At 42.6% G+C, this 26288-nt stretch overlaps 1 protein-coding gene across 8 annotated transcripts in view; it reads left to right on the top strand.

Annotated features, from left to right (window-relative positions):
• Window positions 1–26288, top strand: part of DAB1 (DAB1, reelin adaptor protein) — a 430025-nt gene that overhangs the window by 187667 nt on the left and 216070 nt on the right. For 5 of the 8 annotated variants that reach the window (XM_025206588.1, XM_025206584.1, XM_025206590.1 and 2 more), the window contains exons 1-3: window positions 1272–1366; window positions 4203–4356; window positions 17771–17970. In XM_025206588.1, coding sequence (XP_025062373.1) covers window positions 17904–17970 — 67 coding nt within the window. In that variant the 5' untranslated portion in view covers window positions 1272–1366; window positions 4203–4356; window positions 17771–17903. Of the gene's footprint in view, window positions 1–1271; window positions 1367–4202; window positions 4357–17770; window positions 17971–26288 lie in introns of those variants that run through there. The other 3 variants (XM_025206587.1, XM_025206586.1, XM_025206585.1) reach the window with 2 other exon arrangements.

Raw genomic sequence — 26288 nt, 5'->3', positions numbered from 1 at the left:
TGCGTGTCGCCAGCGACCCCCCCCCCCCCCCCCCCGTGGGTATATCTGCCACATGTTGTGGAGGGCAGGGCATTGGAGGTGTCTGAGCCTGGCTGCAGTCACACCCATGCCCCCAAGATATGCCAGGCAGGGCCCAGCACTGGGCAGCTTCTGGGCTGGCAAAGGCACCAGGACAGGACAGGTGTGGCTAGGAAGCGCAGTGAACTGTGAACATGCAGGACTGGGGATGTCACCAACATGCATCTCCAGGGGCAGGGCAAAGCTATGGGCCCTAGCCCAAAGATGCTGAGCCCCTCATTGCAGACAGTGGTCCGCTGCTGCCCACCTTCTTGTGCTGTCCAGGCAGTCATCTCTGCCCTGCCTTTCCCACCTTGCTGGAGGAGGATTCTCTGGCCGTCTCTGACCTTACCCACCTCAATGGGCAGGGCAGAGCCAGCTGCCCAGGTGGTGCTGCAAGGCGGCCAGCAGTGGAGCACAGTCCACGTGGAGCAGCTCGGCATCCGTGGAGCTGGGTCCCATTGCTTTTGCCCCTGCCCTTCCCCCAACCCTGGGGGTGTGCATTAGTGACAACCCTGGCCCCACAAACCTGCAGTCTGCTACACCTCGAAGCCATACCTGCCCCTGTCCCCAGTGCCTCTGCCAGCCCAGGAGTTACCCAGCACTGGGCCCTGCCTGGCATGTCTTGGGGCATGTATTCGGCTGCAGCTGGGCTTGGATACCCTCAGTGCAGCCTTGGCTCCCTGGCCGCCCTGCAAAGAAGGGTTAGGAGGGGAGCCACAAAAGTTCCTCGGGGGCCTGCAACCTAAGCTGACTCTGGAGGGGATCTGGTGCAGAAGCTAGCCAATGGGAAACATGTTTCTTGTCAAGTCTCACTAGCAGCACTGAGAAAGTGATCTTGAAATACAAGAAGGTAGCTGCATTCAGATATTGTTCAGAAGTTAGAAAATTAATAGGTTCTCTTTTGTTTCAACTTACTGTGCTGCTTTAGAAGATGGGATGGCTGCCCGGAAACTGTGACATGAAGCTTTGAATTCCTAAACCCTCTAAACCAATTAGAAAGCATTGGTTCTCATTTTCAGAGCATTTATGTAACTATAAAGCATAGTCTCCCTGACATTGCTTTTACGTTTTCCCTGGAGATTTTCCTGCTTACATACTTCTCACTTTTCTGCAGCACAGTGATTACACCATTACACTTCAGTAATCATTTAACAGCTCTAATTACAGAATACACTGATCCTGGCTGTGTACTTTGTCCTTTGTCCTTTCTTTGTCTGTACTTTTTTGCCATCATGGTGCTGAGAAGTTCTCCAATGAATATATCTTCTTTAGTCTTGCAAAAATAAATTCCAGAGACACAGCTTTGGTAACGTACAAATTCACGTTCTTGCTTTACTTTTGAGTTACGGCACTGGATGTGAGAGAGAGGGAGAGGTTTGATCTCACTTACATCAGTCTTTTACTGGCATATTTTCACTGACACTAATGCAGTTACATCAACATAAAATTGGAGTAACTCTAACGGCATTAAAAATCAATGGAATTACACCGATATAAGACAAATGTTACTCCATTGATTTTATGATGGTATGACTTTATTGATTGTAGTGGAGTTAAGCCAGTTTAATACTTTTGTAAGTGAGATCACAGTCAGCTGCTACATCTGTGTAATGTATGTACGACTTGTGTGGTTTTGTTTGAATGTTTCGTGCTTTTCGGGAAACAAAAATGTAAATATTTTTTGAGTTCTCCCAGATATATTAAGGAATTCAATATAATAAATTAATAATTGATAATTAATAATTCATTATTAATAATTTATTAATATTATGATAAATAATAATTCATGTCAGTAATATAACTGACATGAAAATGCATTCAGATCATTCAGTTCCACCATGAATGTAGTAAACTTCTGCCCAAATCTGTGGGATTCCCTAGGTTCTTTGGCAACATATCTTTTTATGCCCTCTCCACTTGAATAGGGGGGATGTTGAGTTTTTTCTTTTTCTTTTCTGTGTGTGTGTGTGTGTGTGGTTCCTCACTTTTCATTGTTCATAATAGCATTTTAGAAATTTGGAAGCAATGTTGCAAGCAGTGGCTGCTCCATGTTAAGTCTTGGTGATGGAACAATAGATTTTAAAAGGGATATATGCTGTATCTATCTATACTCCATCCTCACTCATGGCTGGAGGGAAAAGTCTGTGCCAAAGGTTTACCGTATGGATTTGGAGCAGCATTCTTAGCTCCAGGGACAGACTCAAGGCCAGGAGGAGTAGGAAACAGATGCAACCTATACACCTGTGAATTCCTTCCTTTCCCTGCCCCTTTCCCCTCCCCAGGCTTGCATTTACCTTTGGTCTTGCTCATTCAAAACCCACAACCATGGGAAAGCTGCTTCCTCATGAGTGCTGTGCTCTTTCATAATTCACAGAATCAAGTCAGTCATGCTTGTAATAGCATTTATCCTCATACAGATTTCCAGCTTAATATGTACCGTGGCCAGGGGCTCCATGCTGAGTCCACTGTCCTCCAGCCTTGCCCGGCCCTCCGGCTTCATGATATTTTGTGTGTTGAACAAAGCTGTGCTCCTCACGCTAGTGAACTGCTGCATTGGAAGTAAAAGACTCTGGATTAGCAAACAATAAGATTGAAAGAAGGATTGGATATGTATGTGAATGACAAGGATAGCCACGATCATTTTAATAAATTATAGTAAACTATTGGGAGGAAATATTAAACATCGTAGTTAAGGTGTTTATCAGATTTCCAACTGCTAGAAACAGGGATGAGAAGGAATGAGGAGGACAGGTCATCCCATATCTGTCACACACAGTTTTTTACACTGAAGCTTTTGGTACTGGTCTAGATCTTTCCCCGTATGGGCCTAATCCTAGAATTATCCATTTTTTAAATAGAGATTATATTAAGACTTATTTTGTAAATTCACCTAGAAAAAAAGGGAACACATAGTATGAACTGGGGAAAACACAATACTTTTTAAGTCCACCATTGAGTTAAATGCTTAAATCTCAAGTTTGTAGAAAATCAGAATGTCTTTACTGCAGGAAATTCTAAAATTTCAAATTTTGGTTCTGTCCTGAATTGTGATAAAAAGTAAAAAATCTCCCTTTTTTTTTTTTTTGTAAAATGGAATATTATGAGAGTATTTTCATTCAATCCTTTCAAGTGGTTAGTTTCAATAGGAGTAAGGTTAAAGTTTTCTACTTTATTATTTGAGAATATTATAATGGAATATGTTACATTATATGTTATTATATAATAAAATATATTTCCTATCAGAAATTGCGATAAAATTTAATGCTTTCTTATGAAAAGTTTCAGTTTAGTCAAGCGGGCATGTTCCATAGGGGGAAAAAAATTGACCAAGTGTTTAAATGTGATATTTCCACTGAATTGCTGGTGAGGAAATGTGTAATACTGCATTTCAGAGCGTGGATATTCTAGGAAAGTATTTCTATAACTATTTTGCTGTCATTGGGATTCTAATAAATATCTCACTTTTGAGGTGCTTTATAAGTCAGAGCTGGCCAGAGTTTGGTCAGATATTCTGTTGGTGCTAAATTAGCAGATCTTCATAGCTTTAATGGTGCTATACCTGTTTCCAGAAGCTGAGGGTATGGGTTGCATGCCTACAACTCTGATTTGGTGTTAGTTTTAATTGACATTGTAAATTACATTGATTTCTTAAACCGTGTCACTGGACTTGATTTTATGCATCTTCTTTTAGCTGTTTTTATAAATAAATAATTCTGCAGCTTCCCAGAGGACTCCAGAGGTGACCTTGAAATGAATTCGTATTCATGAACTCATAGAAACTAATATATAGCAGGTTTAGTTAAAATACATAGAATCCTAAACTAAGCGGGGGGAAAGGGGATAGAGACATGTAACAGCCCAACCCAGTACTCCATCTTCTGCAGATTAGCCATTTAGTGTATCTTAGTCTTTGCTTCACATTTAGCAATTAGAGCATTTTCCCATGAATATGAACAGAAACCTCCTTTCTTTGTCTCCTTTTGTCTTTTCCATTCATTTCTTCCTCCCTGTCTGAGTTTCAGACTCCAACCCGTCCATATTTTCTTAGGTTCTGGCACTCCTATAAAGAACTGATTGAAGTTAATGGAAAGATTTCACTGGAATTTGGATTAGGCCTTACATTTCTATTTTGGTTTGTACAGTGCATCTTCTCTGCTCTGATATATACCTACCCAAGCAAGCCCTTTGCAAAACTGGAGGACCATCTGGAGACATGGACTGAGGGCTTCAAAGTAATGTCTTCTGATCAACAGCTGCCAAGGGATTTGACAGACCTGGAACAGAGATCTGTTGCAGGTGTTCACATGAGAGTGCAAAGGGGACAAGAAGAGGAATGAGGATGTGGCCTTTGGCTCTAATGCTCCCTAAGCTTACCTGTGTTTCCTTGAAAGTACTGTAACTTATAGCATCCACTTTGTACCCATCTAGCTGCATTTGTCTCCCAGCTTTTATTATGCTGTGTGTCCTTTTCTCCTTACCCTTCTCCAATCATATTTGGTTTTCATGCGAGACTACTAGAATTGATTGTATAGATGTCACCATACAAGAAACCATGCTTGGCACTGTGGAGGGAAGGAAACCGACTTAACACCTAGAGAGAAGCAAAATGAGGACCTGAGGGTAGTAGCATGAAAATGTGTTCAAAGCAGGGTGAGGTCTGAGAGTTTCATCCATAAAGAAGCTGAGAGGAAACTGCCATACCCAAAGTTGAGTCTGGGGAGAATTAAAAGATTGAGTCTGGGGAGAACTGAAAGACCTGTGGGATGTCTACCTTAGTTATAAAACCTGTACAAAGGCTGCTTTTGCCTTTACTTAAACAGATGTAAAAAAAAAAGTTTCCATAGAAACTTCTTACTTTTGAAACTGAGAATCACTGAAGGAAATTAATAGATGCATAGATTTTTAAAGCCAGAGCAGATTATTGTGATTATTGTGTCTAACACACTGCATGATAGAGGCCAGAGAAATTCAATTATTGTCTCCCACATTAACCTCAATAACTTGTGGTTGCAAGGAAAAATACTTTTGATAAAACATGTTGTTTTTTTTTCCTTGCATGAATACAGCCAGAGCAAGGATGAGGCATTTAATAGATTTTATGGTAAAAAAAAAATAGCAACTTTTAAAACTCTGGTCTATATTTAAAATGTTACTTCATAAAGGCTGTTGTAAGAACAATACAAGATACAAGGTTAGTACTTCTCCTGGAATTAAAAGCTAATTGATTCCAAAATACACTGGGATTAATTGCTTCCAAAATACACTGGGATTGTATTCCTGCTGCCTGCATTTAATAAGGGAATAGTAATTGTCAGTATCTCGTTAAAATGAATCCTCTTCAGGAAAAGCTGAAACATGCATATAAAATATAATAATGTTATAATAACTGAGACTGTAGTGAGGCACTAACAGGAGACTGTTAACGTGGGTAAGTGCAAGACAATGGGATTTTTATAAAAAAATGCTAAGAAAATTGCGTTCTCTTATAGAGAAAAACATGGTAGAGCTATTCAGAGGAAATAGTAGCTCATTGACGAAATGCATGCTACAGTACGTCCCACAGTTACAAGACTCTAGTATTTATTAACAGTGACCTAGATTGGAGGAGACAATAAAAGCTGTTGCTGTGAAGAACAGATTGACTGGCAAGCTCATCTGGACAATAAAGTATTGAAATATGGGCTGTATATGGAAGTTTACTAACACTGCTTACACAAAGACCTACAGTTTGGGAAGGGAAGCGTTATAGGCACAAATGGATTTTGAACTATCGCTTGGAACTTATGGATATTTACATGTAGCTTTTACATTGACCTCTATTGCTTTACATGAACATCTATCAAGGAGGGTATAGCCTGATTATATTTTTTAGTAAATCAAAATGTGAACCTGTCCAAAAATAGATGTGCGTGTTTAGTTAAAATATTGCTGACTGGGGTGGCCACTGGGAATATAGATCTTTTTGTCCATGAGTGTCCTGAGTGGGTTGTCAGTCGGATATTGTTACTAGGGTTTATTTCACTGCAATTGATCCTGAAATTGTAAATAACAAGGAGATGGGAAATTCTTATGATTTGTTTTCTAATGCATGTTCTCAAGGAATTCAGCATTTCTGGCTGCTGACCAGGTAATTTTCCTTAAAGTTTGTTCTGGGTGATGCAGTCATAGGTTATTTTTTTTCTTTTGTTAAGTAATTTGTACTGATGCTTCTTGCAGAACATATATTCAGTTAACCCTTACACAGAATATAAACCTGAATGCAGGGTTGCTCCATCAGTCCTTGAATGACTGAAGAGGGTCATTTAAGTAACTGCTTATAGAGCTGTAAAGACTGATGTTCCCCTATGGTGATATATTACTGAATAATCATCAGTTGGGCTGTGTGCAGTGGGAGGATTTACATCTAGGGGAGACATCTGCTATTTACAGAACTATTCTTTCTCTCTTGACCTTTGGGGATTTTAAGCATAAATTCATGCCATCTCCATCATTAACATATGATGGTTTATTCACAGGACAGTGAACACTGGTCAGCGGGATGACCAAGTAACACTACTGCAAGAGGCATTATGCTGCTGCAGGGCCTGGGGGAGATGGGGAGGCTGCAGGATGGTACATGGTCTCAGTTTTACTGGCCTCAGATTTCTTAAGATCTAAAGAGATCTCCATGTTGTTGATGTCGAGTACTTGAAATCTCAGGAGGCAGTTGTCTTGAATTTGATAATATGTGAAAACTTTACCTAGGATTCACTGAGACAAAAATTACAAAGCCAGTTTATTCCAATGCCAGTTTATTGTAATCCTGAAACTACTCCTTATAATTTTGTGTTTCCTTAAAGTGGACTTATAGATTTGTTCATTGAAAGGCCAAGAGGGCCTTTGTGATCATGAATTCTGAACTCCTGTATATAACACACATCTCTTAGAAAAAAACACCCATCCAGTATTGGTTTAAAATTCAGCAAAGATAGAGGAGCCTCGTGAAATAATCCCAGTGCTTAATTATACTCACTGTTAAAGATTTGCACCATATTTCTACTCTTCATTTGTCTAGCCTCAACTTCAAGCAGTTGGATCTTGTTACACCTTTGTCTGCTATACAGAATTGCCTGTTATGAACATTTTGTTCCCTGTGTAGGTGCTTGTAGACCAGGGCTGGGCAAAATGGCCAAAACAGCTGGCGCCAGACTCATTTCCCAGCAGCCCCTGCCTGCATGGCTCAGGCTGGTCTCCATGGTGACCCCAGCTGCAGCTGTACTGTGAAAGCTCTAGGCTGGGGTTGCCATGGAGACCAGCCCCAGCCGTGCTGGCAAGGCGCGTGGCAGAGCAGGGCAGGGGGCTGCTTTGGAGCCGCTGGGATCTTGCGATGGGGGCAGCTTGCTCCGGAGCCAGGGGATAGCCCTGATCTGTTGCCTGCATGCTCTGGGCAGGAGCGCACAGATAGGAGATTGCGGCTCTGCCCCTGCTCCATACCAGGCTGCAACCGCTGCAAGGGGCTGGGGCAGAGCCACAATCTCCTTTCTGCGCCCCTGTGCCCAGAGTGTGCATGCTACAGATCACGGCTATCCCCTGGCTCTGGAGCAAGCTGCCCGCATTGCAAGATCCCAGCAGCTCCAAAGCAGTCCCCTGCCCTGCTTTGTCATGCACCTGGCCAGCACAGCTGGGGCTGGTCTCCATGGCAACTGGATATGGCCTGTGGACTGGACTTTTCCATCTCTGTTGTAGACTGTAGTCAAATGAACTGTTAACCTTCTCTGGGAAGTGCTAAACAGATTGAGCTCTGTGAATACTTGAGTACACCACATTTTCCAAACCTATAATCATTTTATAGTTCTTCTCTGAGTCCCCTCCAACTTATCAGTTTCCTTTCCAAACTGTAGGAACCAGAACTGGATGGATTAATCCAAGAGTTGTTTCAGTGGAGCCTAACACAGAGGTAACTTCTCCTCCCTCCAGCCGCAAGAGACTTTCCCTGACTAAATCTCCTAGGATAGTATTATTTTTATAGACACACTAATAGTATATGGGGTTCATGATATGGATAATCAGTACCTGAATTTTCAGAGTCACTCATCCCAGGATAGTGCCCCAACCTGTAAAACTGCCTTACATTCTTTGTTTTTAACTATATAACTTCACGTCTTGGCTGTTTAAACTACATATTGTTTGCTTGTGCCCAGCTAGCAGACAACCAGTTTGTAGACCAGTTGGTCATCAGAGATCTGTCCATTCATTGTTTTCCATGTTCCCAATATTTATATCACCTGCAACATTTATCGGTGATAATTTTGTTTTCCTCTGTGTCGGGCATGTTCATCCTCTGCCCCGAAGCCAAATGTGGCCCTTGGACCATGGCATCTAGCCTGCAGGGCTTTGCAAGGGTTGGGAAATTTGGCATTGGGGGACTGATAGCAATTAATATGGCCACCTTCCCCCACTGCCAAATTCCCAAACCCCAAGCCCTACACGGTAGGTCAAGGCTGGGCCATGCTTCCTCCCACCCCTGCCCCCCACCATGGATCTAGGCTGAGCTGGGCCATGCTTTCTCTCTCTCTGCAGCTGGTTCCAGGCCAGGCCAGGCCACACCCCTTTTCCCCCCATGGCTGGATGAGGGCCAGGCCACACTCCCTCCCCACTGCAGGGTTGGGTCGGGACTGTGTCAAGCCCCTTTCCCTCTCCATGGGGCTGGATTGTGGCCAGTCTGCTCCTTCCCCCTCCCCCCCATTTTGCACAGGCAGATGGGCCCACCATGACTGCTCTGGGTTCCAGATCAGGACCACCAGCTGGATCCAGCCTGTGGATGTACTGGCCCCTGCCCATCTGGCCCATGGGCCAAAAAGCTTGAGCACCACTGCTCTAAGTCCCTGATAAAAAATATAAATGAAATAAGGAAAACTGATCCTTGTGGATCCTTACTGGACAGCTGCTTCATGAGTCCCCATTTAAAATTAAATGTTTGAGACTGTCAAAGTCAGGTTTTTACCAGGCTGTAGAAAAAAGATGCATAAAAACAATTTTGTTGCTATGCATGTTTTTAATTTCTGAGGATTAGACATACTGATTTGCGTTCTGTAGTTGGTGTATTTTCATTAAGAGTAGGTGAAAAATAAGTATACTCGGTGTGCTCTAAGGCATCTCCCAGCTTCTTGGTAAATCAAAACAAATAGGTCGAGCATGGGATTATTATTATTATTTCTATTATGGTAGTGCCTCTAGGCTTTATGTGAGATCAGTGTCCCACTTGGCTCAGCAGTGCAAAAACAAAAAACTGAATATGTCATTGAATCTTACTGTGTTATGAATGGCGATGAATTACAGGTGCCTCCATTTGCCTTTTGGGATTTGCCCTTTATGTGTGTGGGAGTGGGGAAATGTGTAATCCATGGGCATGATTCTTCACTGCCTTGCATTTTGTGTTGTCTTCAGTTTGTGCAAAGTGGCTATAAAATGATGCTAACCCATAATAAATGCCAGATTACAATCACTTGACAGGAGTTAATGAACATGCATGATTCAAAGAAGACTGTTTTATATATACATCGTTTCTTAATCCAGTTAAATTTAGGATTGATAAAAAGAACTAGATTAACCACAACAAAGACTGACATCTGCTAGTCCAGAGAACAGGCGTAGGATGGACAGAGGTATCTGAGTTCATCAGATAACCCTAACAGTAAGGGTTTTTAAAGGTAAATCCACCCCAAAATAGAGATGTAGATAAGCTCTAAGGGTGGCTAGGAGTAGAAAGTACTTGAGCCTCCAGAAAAAAAAACTATACCCAAATCCAAGACAGTTTTGAATTCAAGATGAGCTCCAATAATTAGATCCTATACATACAGAATTATTAAATTATAGAATCTAATTACTGTGCGGGGGGGGGGGAGGGGGTCATCTTAAATTCATCCCTTCCACTGCTGTGGTGGAGAAAGCAGTGGTGGACAGGTGAGCAGCCAGAACCCTGCCTTCTGTGTCTGTGCCCCCTGCTGCATATTTCCCCGGCCACTTGCCCTCCATGTCTTCTCCCCCCACTCCAGTAGCCTGCAACCCCCACCTATCTCTTGGGCTACCACATGCTCTACATCAGTGTTTCCCAGCCAGTGTGCTGTTGGACATGTCCAGGTGTGCTGTTGAAACTTTGGGGGGCCATGGCTCCTGACAGGGTGTGGCTACAGCCAGTGCTGCCACAGCTGTCTTGCGTCATCACCACACCGCAGTCAGCCCCACAACAATACCCCCACCCTGTTCCACATTCAGCCACACCCCCTACCTTCTCTGCGTCCAGCCACTCGCCGCCACCCCATCCCCTCCCGCCCCCCAACCTGCATTCAGCCAGTGTGCCATGGGATGAAAAAACTTAGGAAATCCTGCTTTGTACACTGCCAGTTACTTTATGTGTCAGTTCTGGTGTCAGCCCCAGGTTGGTGTCAGGGTCAGAGCTAGAACTGCAGCTGCAGGAGCTCCCGTGCTACTGCACAGTCTTTCCCACACTCCCTCTGCTGCTCTGGGCTAGAGCTGTTTCTGCCACTGCTGCCTGGCTGGACTAGGGGTGGCTCATGTGGCAGGAGAGGAAGCACATTGTAGGTGGGACAAGGGGGAGTTGCACACCATGATGGTCCCCCTGTCATGTGGCCCATCCTGTTCTGCAGTGGTAACAGCAGTTCTGGCCTGCAACTGGAGCCTGAGCCAGACCGTGAGCTGGAGCAGCCTCCAGCCATGGGCCTGTACTTGAATCCAAGATTAAGATGTTTCCCTCTCTATGTTGAATGGGGAAAAACACAACGTCTTAGATTCAGGTAAATATACTTAATCCTTGGTAAAACTTCCAACAAGAATTCCAGTCAATTTTAGATTCACATACAGGGAAACCTCGTTAAATATCTATCATTAAACTTCTGTCAAAAACACTATGGTTTCAGTAATGGAAAACATCTATGAAGTTGAATAAATGCAGCCGACGCTGAGCATGAGTATAAAGCATGTGACCCATATTGGGCAGTCATGCTGATTGGAACCTACCACAAGGATAGGTTAGTGCAGTCCATCTGAATAAAATATTTGTTAGTGCCCACTTAGCGCAGTCTCCCTCAGTGATGACTCATTTTCAAGTCATGGTGCGCCCACGTACTGCATACATTTTGACTTCTTCACTCCCAGAGCAGAGCTGTGCCTTTCTTTCCCATTCCCAATGAGTCCTGTTCCTTTACCAGCCTTAAATGTCTGGAAAACATTGCCAAATGAGGCTGCAAATAATTCACCCACAATCCTTCTGTCAGCCCCTCTTTCATATATGATTAGTGTAGCCCTGCTCTCCATGAGGTAGAACTGGACCTGGTTGCCCTGTGTCTTATCTGCATATCATTTTTGGAGGATTAGGAGACTTGTAACAAAAGTCCCCAGTTCCAGTCATGAGTAGGAGCTAATCAGCTTATGGATTTTGTGGGAAGGTATCAGGAGTACACAGACACACTGAGCAGCAGGGATCTGGGTTTTCCGTTTCCCATGGGAAAACAGGAAAAAACCCTTTAACTAAGAAAAATGTGAATTTTTCATTTTAAATGAGAAACAAATGGATTTTCCACTTTTGAAAAGAGCTCTCTGCAGAATTCCAGACTGCAACGGGCTGGAGGGAGTGGGAGGAGGACAGTCAGGCAGGGGGCACCATGTGCACGTGCGTACTCAAACATGCACCCTGGAGAGCAGCTCCTTGCAGATAAGTCTGGAGGAGTGGGGAGGAGATCGAGCCCCGGTAGGAAAGGAGGGAGTGGGCTGGGGCTGAGGATGCTGCCCAGCTGGAATAGTGCGTGGGGCTTAGGGCCTGGGGCTGGAATGTGCGGCTGTAGGGCCCCAGCAGGGAGCAGGATGGAGCCATAGGAGGCTTGTCCAGGAGATGGTGGGATGTGTGTGTCTGATTTCCCAATCCTGCAACCATTCCTGGGTGGAGGGTACATGCCCCCCAGATCTGTGAATGGGACAGGGGTGAGTGTAGGCTGCCTACTGTACACTCAGGCTTCCTGCCCTGCTGCCTTCTCCCTGGTGCCTCTGCAACCCAGAAAGTGGGACCTGACACAGCAGGGCAGAGTGGGGCTGGGCAGGGAAGCTCCTTGACACTGTATGCCCCACACTTCCCTGGCAAAGCACCCCCTGCCCTCCCAGCAGCAGCAGGGGTGGTGACACAGAGTTGTGCCCCTCTCAGCTTCCAGGTGGGCTGGGGCACCTCACTATGGTGGTGCAGAGCTCCCAGCAGCAGCAGTGAACTTCCCTGCCCAGCTGGGTCCTGTCTGCTGGGCTGCAGAAGCCACAGGGGAAGGGCAAGGTGGGGAGCCTGAGCCCACAGTGGGGAGCCTGTACCCGCTACCCCCACAATGGGCCCTTCTCCGGCCACGCTCATGGGAAAGAGGGAGCTTGGCTCTGTGCTCTGTTCTGTCACAGCAGCTGCCACCTCCCATGGGTAGAGCAGGTTCCTTGGGTGAATTTGATATCTTTTATTAGACCAACCCAAGTGGTTGGAGAATAGTTATTAAGCAAGCTTTTGGGTTCAAAAACCCGTTGTCAGGCTAAGGAAGCTTCAGCAGTTGGTTGTTGCTCTTCCTGGATGGAATGAAAAGTAAAGAAGCCAGAAGCTTCTTTACACCTCTACCTCCCTTGGGTGGCAGCCGGGGCTTGGGTGCTACTATGGGAGGCAGGAGGCTGCAGACCCGGGTCCCTGGCCCCATAACCCACGAGCTACAAAGCCAAAGGCCTCTTCCGGCAGGGCTGGGGGTGTTGGGGGCATTGTGGGTGGGGAGTGAGGGGTACCGGCAGGGCTGGGGGGCTTTGGGTGGGGAGTGAGGGGCACCGGCAGAGCTGGGAGCCCATAGCTTAGGAGTGAGGGGCCTGGACCTGCATCCTGGTGAGTGAAGGGGGCAGGGGGAGCTCTGATTTTCAATGATAAAAAACCCAAATTCAAATACCAAAAATGTATAGGTACTTGGAATTGATTTTATTTCAGTGACTGAGGCACTGGTAGTCTTCCAAATTGCTTTAAAATTGTAAATATATCTATAAAACCTTGTGTTCAATTGATACCTTTATGTATAGTGGCATTTCATTTTAATCGCAAATTTTGGGGTTTTTTAGCACAGAATTTGTAAATTTTTTTTAAATCATAGAATTTGTGATTTGTTTTAAAATTGGAGAATTTGCAATTTTTAAATGGAGAAAACCAGGTTCCCTGCTGAGCAGTACCGAGCTGTTGGGTCACCATGGCTTGAAATGTTGTTGACTACTGAGGCCCAGCCCAGTGAACTATATGGGAAACCATGAGCCTTTTAGCTTTGGACTGTCATGCATAGTTTGTACCATATATAAGTAGGTACAAAAATACTGCCTAAAACAGTGACGTACCATGGGTCTCCGGCGCCCAGGGGCCATTTGTGCCCCCAGCCATCCTTCTTGAAGCAATACTTGTCACATCACATGTGAAAAACTCTGAAGGGCCTGGCTGGTGCCCCCCACAGACTGGTGCCCCGCAACCCCACCGTCAGTCTGCCACTGGCATAAAAGCATGTTTATGGAGTACCTGCAATAAAACTTTTTTGCAGTTTCAAAAAAAAGGTAAAATGCATCGATTCTGGCTGACCTAAGTCTATGGGTACTCCATGTAAATTAGTATAGGTATGTTAATTTCAAGGTCAGATTTTCCCTTTTTTTCAAATTTTCCCCTTAATTTCATCTGCTAAGGGAGAAGGGAAAGGAGCTGAATTAGTGGGAGCTGATGGCAAGGGGGGTACCTGAGCCCCTTTATTTTCCTTTTTATTCTGCCTTTCTAGGAAAGGAATGAGAAACTTCTATTGTTTTAAATTAATTCAGTACTTTGAATGTATTTAGTATGTATTTCAATGTATTCACGTTCAGTACTTTGAATGTATGCCATATATGTATTTATCTGTTGAATGTTATATAATTTCATATGGATTTGACATACTCATTACATTAAAAAAAGCCTGATATACTTCAGGAGTGTTAAATCACTTCAAATTGGATATGGCAGCATAACATTACTGAAATATTTAAAAATACTAAAAGAGTCTAGATTTAAAAACGTAAGCAATTTCATGTCTTTCCTGTGAAAAGTGATTTTCTTTAGGTTTTGGAGGGATTTAATCTCCCAAATTAGGGGAAGGGAGTTTATTAAATAATTTTGGATTCTTTAGCACAGCATACTCAGAGCTCTATAGGTTAGATCAGTGGTTTTCAACCTTTATGGATCAGTGTACCCCCGGCGCCTGGACGCCGAGTGGCTGGATGGGCATGGGGACAGATGTGTAGCAAGGCAGAGGGCAGGGGGCAGAGGGCAGGGTGGGGAGGAGGGTGGCATATGTTTGAATGTGGAGCAGCAGCAGCTGCTGCATGCAAACTTCCCCCACCCCCCACATCTAGCCGGGTGGGTAGCACCTGTGTAGCATCGCGGGATGGTGTGTGGCAATGCTCCATCCCCTCCCACTGGCACGTACCCCTTAGGACCTTCTCAAGTACCTGCGGGAGTATGTATACCCCCGGTTGACAACCACTGGGTTAGAAAATTCTTTCTGCTCTGTGCATCACTGACAAAGAAATGTCTTTCAGGAGCTAGAGGGAGGAGCAAATGGGTACATGGAGTACTTTCACTGGTTAAGTAATGACAGCTAGCCCTCCTGTATAGTGACAACATGAGAAAGACGACAACTAGTAAGCAGAGTAGTGTAATATAACAGTTCCTTTGTGAGTCTGTCTAGACTGCACAGCGTTAATAAGCAGGGCATATAAACCTAGGCAAAGCCCCTCATTAACACTGCTCTGCTGCTTGCAGTATGTCAGCTAGCTATCAAGGAGCTAGCTCTGGTATCTCTATGCAAGACTGTGTTGTGAAGTATAGATGTGCTTTCTGAAGCACGAGCTGGCCATAATGTAGCCAAGAAATAGGTGATATTATTGCTGTCTGGCTGCAGTTTTATCTCTCAACCAAAAATTGTTTGTACCAAGGATCTGCAGCAGCATGATGGCTATCCCACTAGGCATACCTGGTTAGGATTGCAGTGAGGAGTTACTCAGTGGAGAAAGCCTGGCATAAGAAGCAATCAGATCCTCCACTGGAGATCTGTGAAGTGAAGAGCCATTATTCCATGTGGTTCTTTGCACTCTGCATGCTTCGCTAGCTAAGATGTTGGTCCCTTCTTTGCTCATCTCTGGCCTCTGCCATAGACTTCCTGTGCACCCTTGGGTAAGTCACATCCCTCTCTGTCTCACTCTCTGTCTCTCTTTCCTCCTACACCTCCTCCCCCTTAGTTTTTTATATTTAACATAGCAAAATAGCACTTCCTTTGCTGCCTGTTGTGTCTTGAGATCTTCAGGGCAGGAAACATGATTCTTGTCATAATTGAATTCCAATCCTGGATAGGGTCTATAGGCATGATTGAATACAAATTATGAGTGGCATGAAAACTAATTTAGTTAAACTGATATTTTATCCTCGGAATAGGTGTCTATATGCTGTAGTGCTTGTAAAGTTTCAGACATATCTACCTTTTTTAAAAGCTAACACAGTTCTGTTACCTGTAGACAAGTCATTTGTTTTTATTTGATATCCTTGTGTTTAATCATTCTGATACTAAAAACTTGTGTTGGGCAAAAGCTGCAAAGTGTGCTTCTGAGTATCAAGGCAAACTTTCCCAAAGTTTGGGGACACACTAAGGCAGGATTTTGACTGGGCCTCATCATAAAAATTAATGTAACCAGTGAATTATCAATTCCATCTGAAAACCAGATTATAGGAGCTTTATTCCAGTTGAGTTGCATGTTACTGTATATGCTGCCCCATTGAAGAAAATTGGATAACTGATGCAGCAAAATACTACTTGCCCTCAGTAAGGATGGTATAATATTTTTTTCACCACCTTTTGGATAAATTGAAGTTTGTTTAAAAATATTACTTAGGCATATAACGTCTTAAATGTATTCTGACACATACTTTGTTAGAAATACAATTGTTGTACAGGTGTAGTTAGTATTATATTTTGATCACCTCTGCAACTTGCTTGGATTCCATCAACTTGAGGTCTCTCAGCCAAGGCGGGGAAGGAGAGTGGAGGCCTCCTCCCCACAGGCCCAGCCCTGGCCCCTCCAGACCCAAGCAAGCACAGCTGCGGGGGGGGCGGGGGTCCTGCGTGGTGAGGGGCCTCCTCTCCTAGCCCCAGCACTGTGCAACTTGGCTGATGGAGGGTAGGTAGGAGCCAGGACTGAGCAGGCAGTGGTGGGGAGAGGGGGAGAGTGGAGGTCCCCACTCCAAGCCAGACCCAAGCAAGCCCACCGGGGTGGGGGCACAGTGGACATTCTCTGCTCCCCACACTGCTGCCCAGCTTATCTGACAGCTGTGCATGGTTCTCAGCCCCGGCCTCTGCCTGCCCCTGTCAGCCAAGCTAGTTGTGGGGAGCGGAGGTCCTTGCCGCAGCACAGCTGGGGGGCATCCCCCCAATGCAACTGACAGCCAGCTGCTGGCAGGGGGGTGAGGCTGGGAGACAGCCCATGATGGAAGGTGTGCAGAAATGCCCCCTACCTGCTGGCCTCAGCCAGTTCAGGGGGGTGTGTGTGTACATGTGTGTGTGTCCCACTGTAGAGTGAACATGTGCTCTGTTTGCTCCTGATCCAATCTGCACAGCTTAGAGAAATCCACATAGGTTTAATTGATTTTGCCTTGGGCTTTTCCAATATCTGCACCTAGCCTTACTTAATGAGGTAGCGTCGTTAGTGCATCTCTTACCCTGCGAGGTGTTACAAATTGTTCTAACAGGGTCAGAGCCATCCTGTCTTCCTTTACTGCTAGGTGACAGCAAGTCCTTTTGTACAATGGAAGTCCAGCGGGAAGAAGCTTGAGAGCGGCAGAGCTACTGAGATAAGCAAATGGGAATGACTAGAGCAAGAAGCAGGGATCTAAGCTTGTCAGTACACCAGCTGGCCAGGCACACATGGTGAATTAGGGGCTGTGCAAAATGGGCTGACTCTTTCCTCGGAGCAATAGGAAACAGACAAGAAATGCTTAACCTGAGTCATGACTCGTTGTGGTTTATTCCTTGGGCAATACGCGCCAGTCCTAGCTGGGGTCACAATGTAAGGTCACCGCACGTTCCTTCACTTGCATTCTCTCTTCCCATGCAGGTAGTGCTGTCCCATTGAAATCTCCCATGGAAACTCCTGGGCTTAGCTAGCAAGTGTTTGCAAAGTATCACGAATGGAAAATTGCTTTGAGTGATAAGAATTATAATATTATTTAAAAAGATACACTAGTAGCACCTCATGATAGAGGATTCTCATTTACACAGAACTAACAGTGAAGTAAGATGCTGTTCAATGTGAGTGCATCAGCGTCTGGTCCGTTAGTTCTGTTTTTCTGTATATGATCAGGACAGTACAGATGGCACTGAGCAATTAAAGCTCACAGTTTCAAATCTTTTTATAATCTCAGTTAAATAATACAAAGTTTATTTTCCAATGATGAAATTTAAATTGACACCAAAATGATTAGTTTTCACGTATTTGACTTTTTTGTATACTCTCCTGACAACATTATCCTTCTAGCGATAAAGAAAGCTTTTTAGGTTTGTTTGGCAATGAAACACAATACCATTCCCTCCCCCACCCCCTTTTTTAAACTCAAAAAATTACTATTATTTTTGTTTGTTTGTTTGTTTCTTGGCAGCGCTCGAAAGGATTGAGTGAGATGAACCATCTGGGTTATAGTATCTAAAGGGCTAAGTTATTCTTTTGGAGAGACATTCTAAATGAGCCTGACCGAGATACTGGATCTGTGTGAAGAGGACTAAGGATATAGGATGTCAACTGAGACAGAACTTCAAGTGGCTGTTAAAACCAGCACAAAGAAAGACTCAAAAAAGAAAGGTAACTTGCTTTGCTTTAATTTTTACATACTTCATTCTTTGATTTATCATAAGATAAACTATTAGCTACCTCTGATGCTTGACCTCTGATGCTCACTTCGAAACTCAGCTGGAGTTCTGAACACTTGGAGAACGTGGGGTCTGGTTCTTCGAACATTTAAATATATGAGACCCACCAAAACGTTAGAGTGTGGTATCACTCTGTTTCTGCTGTATATGCAAGCCATATTGGTTTGGCTATGCAAAATAGATCATATGCATATTTTCCTTTGAAAAATTGGCTTAAGTGCTTTTAGCCACATTTTTCTTCACTCTTCTGGATATTTTTCTGTTGCCAAAACATATGCTTCATTTAAATTTCATCATGAGATGAACAAGAAGTTAAGTGCACTTATTAATGTCTTGGAGACCTAAACAGCATAGCTCTTCATAAGATGCAACAGGATTATTTGAAATCCTGTGATTAGAGTGAAGTTGTTTGTTTGCTGTATTGCTGAGTAGATATGGGACATGTTGCTCCCAGCATTGTTCACTGTATAATAAAAGAAATGTAACTGTAGGGAAGGAGAAAACAATGGAATGAGAGAGATAATATGTATAGGAAGAATTCTAAATTCTATTATATCATTTATTATATAATTAAATATTATATAATAAGTTGTGTATAATTTATTATACATGAGTTGTGTATAATTTATTATATAATGAAATTAATTTATAATTTAATATTCAAGGCCAGATTGTGGCGCTATCCCTCACCGTAGTGAATAAATGACAGATGTGAGTAGTTGTGTTGGAAGTGGCACTACTTATGTGAGTGCCTGTCATCAGGCACTCACTCAGAATAAAGAGCTCTTCAATGAAAGATGAACTTGGTCGAGCGATAACTGGTGTGGTACCTTATGCAGCTTGTTCCGTTCTGCAGGGAAGAAGATTTAGCACGAGTTTCACTTTCTTTATGCTCAGACTCTGATTCGAAATTATCAAAAAGAAAAAACCAGCAAAAGAAAAAAAATGGTAGTATTCCTGATTTTTATCAGGGCAGCAGAGTTTATACTTTATCTCGTGCTTTTCTTAAACGCATGTTTTAGTTTCTGTAAGCTTCCCTGTTGCAGGGCATTGGAAATATATATTTCATATGGTGTTATGTATTCCTCAGACACAGAGATTCACCTTTTTGATGATACGTCTATACTTTTTCCTTATGTTTGGCCCTCTTCTTATGGCTGACTAGCTCCATTAAGTGGTTTTTATAGGTGGAGTTCATAAAACGGACCTGCTGTCAAAAACTGAGCCAGTGATTCAGGCTTTTTATACTAATTGCAATTCATTTTCTGCCAAGTCTCAGTTTAGGCTCCTGAAAAGTCTTTGTAAGCATTACGCACCATTAACTAAGTTTATAAAGCCAAAAGAAAGGTTAGAAACTTTTATGACAATTTTTGGGCGGTTTCTTCTAAACTCATGAACAAAAACAATTAATTTAACACAAACAACCTGTTATTTGAAAAAAATATATATATATATATATTCAGACTTTGAAGTAACGGAGAAGGCATCAGACTAAAGAGGTCAGTCTCTGACCAAGGCAAATTGGCAGAGCTGATCAAATTATTCATTACAAATAATACTCCTCCAAATTTTACAAATAAAACAGATGTTCTGTTTGCATTTAATTCATAACTACTAATCCCTGTGCTGTTTGTTAAAATTCACCAAACAGAGTGGACAAGCAAATTAAACATATCTGTTGTTTCCAAACTGTGACCTCTTTTTTGTGTGATTAGTAATGTAAATCACTTGGAATTGAATTTTAGATGAGAAGCAATATGTTTTACAATTCATTTAACTTTCAAGATTTACAAACATTTTCACAAATTCATGATGACTGAATAGTCCTGGACCCTGAATAAGCCAATCCCTATAAATGAATATGAACAGATTTTATCCCTCTTACTGTTCTATGCTCTAGCAAGAGTCAAAATGTTTTCACTGTCACAGAGAAGGGCCTGAATAAATGGAGTGAAAAGTGTACAATAGCAGAACACCCCAGAATTAATCATTTTCTTAATTGGATGTGTAAGTCTGACTGCTTCAGATAATATCCAACCAGCTGCAAGGGCTACAGTAAAATGATTTTTTTGGACAGCCCATGCATAAAATTCAGGTAATGTATTGGCTATTCAAAATTTTGGTGGTGAAAGTAAGAAGAAACTTGATTTGTTCATTTCTTTTTCATTGGCTGGTGTCACACTGTGTGTAACTCAACAAATAAGTCCAAAGTCAGCACAATGTGACATAATGGACATTTGGAAAAATGTGTATTTTTCCAGGTTCATTAACTACTATCATTGTGGGGTGGGGGAGGGGGGGGGAGTAGCAAGTGCACAACCTGAAGTTACATTTGTAATCATTGGAACTAGGTACAAATGTTTAAAAAGTCTGACGTGGAATCGATCAAACTTGCAGTTTTCTGTAAGCAGCATAGGCTAGGTCAGGAGCAAACAGAACACATGCTTGCCCTTTAGTGTGGGGGGGGGGCATAAAGGCTGCCTGCATTGGCTGAGGCTAGCAGGTTGGGGGCAGACTTGCACACCTCCCAGCATGCCTTGTGGGCTCCCTGGGTTGCCAGAGGTTGCTGAGCACAGCCCAGTGTACAGGCCACCCCTGATTGGCTGCTGAATACAGGTGAACACACCTACTCCCACTCCTGGCATCTGTCAACTGCAGGCAGGCAGCGGAGGCACCTGTGCCCATTTCCTGTAGCTGGGTCTACTCCCTGATGCTGTGCTTGCTCACAGGGGCATGGGAGTCCGTGGGTGGGCTCCCGCACCCTCACCCAAGAATCCCCAGGCCCCACCACGAGTCGATGCACACTCAGGGAGCTTGACCAAGCTGCAAGACATGGTGTAGCACCCCACCCCCCACCATTGTCAGCCATGGTGTGACTCCATCCTGTGAGAGCCCAGGGGTGGGGCAGGCTGGGCTCTCAGCTGGAGCAGCCGAGCCCAGGCCAAGGCCGGCACACTTCCTAGTGAAGTGTGACAGTGGGAGGGGGCTGCAAAGGTCCCTGGGATGCCACAGACAGTGACCTAACATGATTCGACAGGGGATCTGGTACAGAAGTTCAGTGCACTGGACTAACCTAATTCCAATAAGTTTGAGTGCACATCAATGTAGGACTATCTTAGACCAAGTTCCACCATTTTTAGATCAGATTATGTGCCCCAAGCTTCTGTACAGTTGCGAGTTTGGTTTGATTTCCAATCACTTACTCCAGATTATGTGTAATGACTGTACCTAGCCCTGAGTTTGGTTATCCGATTCAAATGAGTATTCCCATGAAATAAGCGTTTGCTTTACATGACTCTAATTGCTAACACGTCTCCGGTGAGTCGGTGTTTATTTGTGCTACAACAAAGACCATGCAAGCACTTCTGTTCCAAAGCAGATAGCACTCTTTCACAGTATAATCTGAAACTTTGATGTATAAATGAGAAGCCATGATAGTGCACTAACAAACTATTCAGTGTCAAGACAACCTTCCAATAAATTAATTGTACATTTAAAATCCACAAGTGAAAGGGAATAAACATGAGTTTGGAATTCAGGTGTGCAGCAGGATTTTCTTCTTTGTACTACCACAGGTTTTCTATCAGGTCATGGCCAAGCCATTGAACTAAACCATGACTCCGTTTAATAATCTGCATAAGAAACTAATATTTCTTGGCCTCAAAGAGTATGATGCAGCTTAATTGATTAACATTAGTTTAAAAAAAATGAAAGTGTCTGATGCAAGGTGGTATTTGAAATGTAAGGTGAATTAGAAGAAGGAAAGAAAACACAGTTTTCTTAGTGTTACTGAGTAACAGTGTTACTCAGTTTACATTGATAATCCATTTGTGTAATTGCATCGCTGTGTTACCCGAATGAAATATAATGGCACGTAACTTCAAAAACAAAACAGGAATTCAAATAGCAGTTTTGCTTATATAAATATCATCTACATTTCTGAGAAGTCCAAAAAAGCAGTAAGTGGGCTCTCACGTTTTTGTAGTAGGCAAGGTCTGTTCAAACTATTCATACTATATATAATAAGTAAGTATGTATATATTAATGCATATTATAAGTAAGTGTGTGTGTGTGTGTGTATGTGTGTGTGTTTGTGTGTATGTATGCACACACACATACATGTATATATTGCTATTTGAATTTTTGTTTTGTATATATAATATGAATAGTTTGAGCAGACCTTGCCTACCACAAATATGTGAGAGCCCACTTACTTCTTTTTGGACTTCTCAGAAATGCTGATGTTATACAGTACTTCCTGTTGACATCCAACAGGGAAAATATTTAAATGAAAGTAAGTGTGGATTAAACTACAAAATGTATTGTGCAGATAGTTAAAATGCTGTGATTGCTGTAAGGAAAAAAAAGGAAACAGGTGAATTTTTTACTTGACTTGCATACGGAAAAAAAATCCTGCGTAGAGCTCGTACTACCAACAGTTCTGATGCATCAGTGTAAGAATTTTTTAAATAGCATTGTCATCTATAGAATTAGCTGAAATTTTTCAATAGGAAAAAAATGCCATTGAAACTTGAGTTTCATCAAAAATGAACATTTTCATGGGAAATTGTCATTATCAATGACATGTCTACAAGGGGCAGACAAAAATGGAAGTATAATTTATTGTTACGGGTTAGCAAAATAGTTTTGCATGAGCTTTCTCACTTGAAAAAAATCTTGCTGAGCACATTATAGGATGCACCACCTGCCCATTCCGTCCATGTACATTAAGTCATGTAAAGTAACTACTAATGATAGTACTGTACTTAAAGATTTTAAATAACCAGGACCTTTTTAATTGAGGAACTGTCAGTTGCTGTGGCCAGAAATGACTTTTGATGATTTTCCTGGACAAAATGTGAAGCATCAATTTTGGGCCCATACTTGTAGAAAAGTGTATTACAGATACCCTGGAGAGCTAGTTTGAAGCTCTTTTTGCTACTTCCACTTCAGAATTCGTTATTGACTGTGGTTTGAACCATAACTTTGAATTTGGTGATTGTTATGGTTAGTAGTAGTAGCAGCAGCACCAGGCACATTTTAATAGTGTCAGGGGCTGCAAACACTTATGTCCATAAATACAGAAAGATAAGTCCTTACCTAAAGAGTTAATAATACAAATAGACTAGACAGTCAAAGGGTGAAGGAGAAAGAAAGAGGAAAAGTCATAAGCTCAAAGTGGTGACCCCTGGCAAAAACAGGAGTAGCGACTTAATTGCATTTCTTTCAGCCCGGGGTGATCTCCATAAGACCATGCTGCCAACACTGTCATTTGCTGTCAAAAGCAACAAAAAACCTTACTTATTTAAATGGATAGTTTGGCTGGGAACATAAACCAGGCTGAATACTTGATTTCATCCAGTTGCTCACGGAGGTATTTGTGGGAAAGTGGTGGCCTTTTTTATTATCATTTTTGTTCTGTTCTTCACAGCTATGAACACCTTGGGGGCTCTACAGCAAGAAGTCTTCAGATTACTTAATGACTGTAAAGTGGTCCTGAGAATTGTTCAGATCTGCTAACCCCCCTGGGTCTCCTTCCTCTGTTTCTCCCACATGCTTCTATATAACTCTTCTACTTGCATTTAGGTAAAAAACAGAGGATGTTTTGCTGCTCTAGGTTGGCTCTTAGGGTTTGTTTATCAAATTCTAAAATGATAAAGGTAAAACTTCTATTCTGTGACTAGCCGGCCAAGAGGAAAAGGAAAAATGCAGTGTTCGGCATACATCGTCTGGTCTTCTCCATGTGTGCAGTCCATGACAGTGGCAGTGGGTTAAAGGAAAGCTCATAGAAGGCCATGGAAACACTCCCATCACTTTTGTGGACTGTTGATCAAAGGAAATATATTTAAACTCTTACAGAAAAAAAGATAAATTAAGCTTCTGAAGCAATAATTTTTTTTTGATTGGCTATTATGAAATAGGAGAGAGTGCCTTGTAAAGCTTAGATAGGGCTTTTGTAGCTCAGCTGGAGAGAGATACAAGTAAGTATCTTATGCCATGGACAGGCATTACAGTTCTAGTGAGACATATGTCCTTGTAGCACTGCAGAAAGAGAGTGTACAAGTGTTCAAGTAATTTCTGGTGAGAAAAACCTGGTAATTCTGCCATGAAATATTAGTTGTTTTATAAAGCAACTTTGCTGGAAAGAGAAGTTTTCTAGTGCCATTTCTAACTCCTGCACTTTTTCCATTTGTGCAATAAGACCCCCAGTATCCTACAGCCCCCTACTCTCTTCTCCCTACCCTCTTCTAAGGAAGGGAGGAGAGTGGCTCCCTAATAGCCTGTCCAGCAGAGCATTGTCAGGGTGCCCAGCACTGCTACCTTCTACCTGATCTTTAGCTCTTTTCCCATTATCTCTACAATTGATTTGGAAAATAATTTCTATTCAACGCTGAGGAATTATTGTTAACCTCAGGACAAGAAATTCAATATAATATTCTTTGAGATGGATTCCCATGCTACGTTTATATTGGAAATGTGTGTTCAGAAGCAGATGTGGAAGTTCTTCTCTTGCAGGAAGACACATAATGAACCCTTGGCTATAAAAACAGAATATAGATGGTGCCAGGTCAAATTTTAGTATGTTGATGTAGCAAACAATGTACCGCAATGTATTCATAATATTAGATCACTAAAAATGTACAGTACCTTTTTCATCTTCTGTTGAATCAACACTGCTAGTATTTATCCACGAAATACTATAAACCCCTAGTACTTGATGAGGTTGTACAGATTCCCAGCCACCAGCATGGGTCAGAGATTTGAATGGACTTCCTTTAAAAGAGGCTATGCAAACTGTGAAGAGCAAAGCACTTCTCAATCAGACTGGGCCGTGATTCTCCGCTGCATAAACTGTCATGATACTAAGCAACTAGGAATCCTCTTTTTCAATTTGAGCTCAGTGATCTTCCTCCCTTGACCTCCCTCCATCACATGAGCTGACAGTGCACCATATGCTATTAGAAAAGATTATATTTCTGCCATCCCTTGCCTCCAGCCCTAATCTCAATGCCATTCTTGGCTGATACCTTCTAGCTGCATTGTTGATGATCCTTGTGTTATAACTACCTGGAGAGAACATGCTGGAATTTAAAAAAGCATCCTGAAGAGACTTTACATGGCTGATTAAAAGCAAATTCCCTGAAATTCCCAGTTAGGGGATTTTGAAAGCACCATCCGAGGGACTTCTTACATATGGTGTTGGTCATTTTCCTACTAATTGGGGACCCTTCAATGAGAGTGTGGGATATTATTAATGATTGATATTGTGCTGTTTAGAAGCCAGCTGTTCTTCTCATTGCAGGTTTTGATTGACTTATCTGACTAAGAAGTGGATAAGTCTCAAGTGCTACTAGCCTTGAGTTAGAGATTAAGAAGGTTTTATGAGCCATACTTGCTAAAAGTGCAAAGCACTGGTGGCCTTGTAATACAAGGAGAAATGTCATTGTATAAATATTTATGGATTATGAATCAAATATGAAATAGTTACTTCAGCCCCTTGACAGTACAGATGATTTAATAACACTAGATTGCATGGGTGAAGCATCCATGTTGATAAGTGACATGGAAAACTCCTTGTGGAAATTAACTTTTTCCAGGAAATGTAAATGAAAGGCTTAATTAAGAGAGGAGGCAAATCACCAAATTTGGATACAGGTTCTGATTTTGGAGCTAGATATCCAAGGCTTTGGATAGTGTAGGAGTTTTGTCTGGGCTTAAATTGTATTTGTTATTTAAGACTTGAAACAATTTCTGTTTGTCCAACTCCCATGAATCATCACAGATCTTGAGTCTAGGGCAGGGGTGGGCAATTATTTTGACTGTTGGGCCACTTAACAAGTTTTGGCAAGCTGTTGAGGGCTGCAAGGGTAGCCCCACCCCTTGACAGGTGCCCCAAACCTGGCTGCCATCTTGGGACTGGAAGTCCTGCCCCATAATCCCTCACCTTTGCCACCAGAAGTCCCTCCCCTTGCCTTGGAAGTACTCTGCTTGGGGAGGGGATTTGCCATCTTGAAAGTGGAAAAAAAATTATGTACTAAAAATCAAACATCCACAATGACATATTTTATTTTTATTTAAGACAATATTTTTGTCCTGATTTGTGTGCGTTTGCATTGTGTATATAGAGGTGATTGCATAATAGCTCAAAATGAAGTCTTACTAATATATGATGGGGCACATGGAGGGTATGGGTGGGTGGGTATAGGGTTTATGGGGGGTTGTGGGTGTGCATTTGTGAATGTATGTATA

The sequence above is a fragment of the Alligator sinensis genome, unplaced genomic scaffold (genome assembly GCF_000455745.1).
Source record: "Alligator sinensis unplaced genomic scaffold, ASM45574v1 scaffold941_1, whole genome shotgun sequence".
NCBI classification, from domain to species: domain Eukaryota; kingdom Metazoa; phylum Chordata; order Crocodylia; family Alligatoridae; genus Alligator; species Alligator sinensis.
This window is presented reverse-complemented; position numbering and strand designations above follow the sequence as displayed.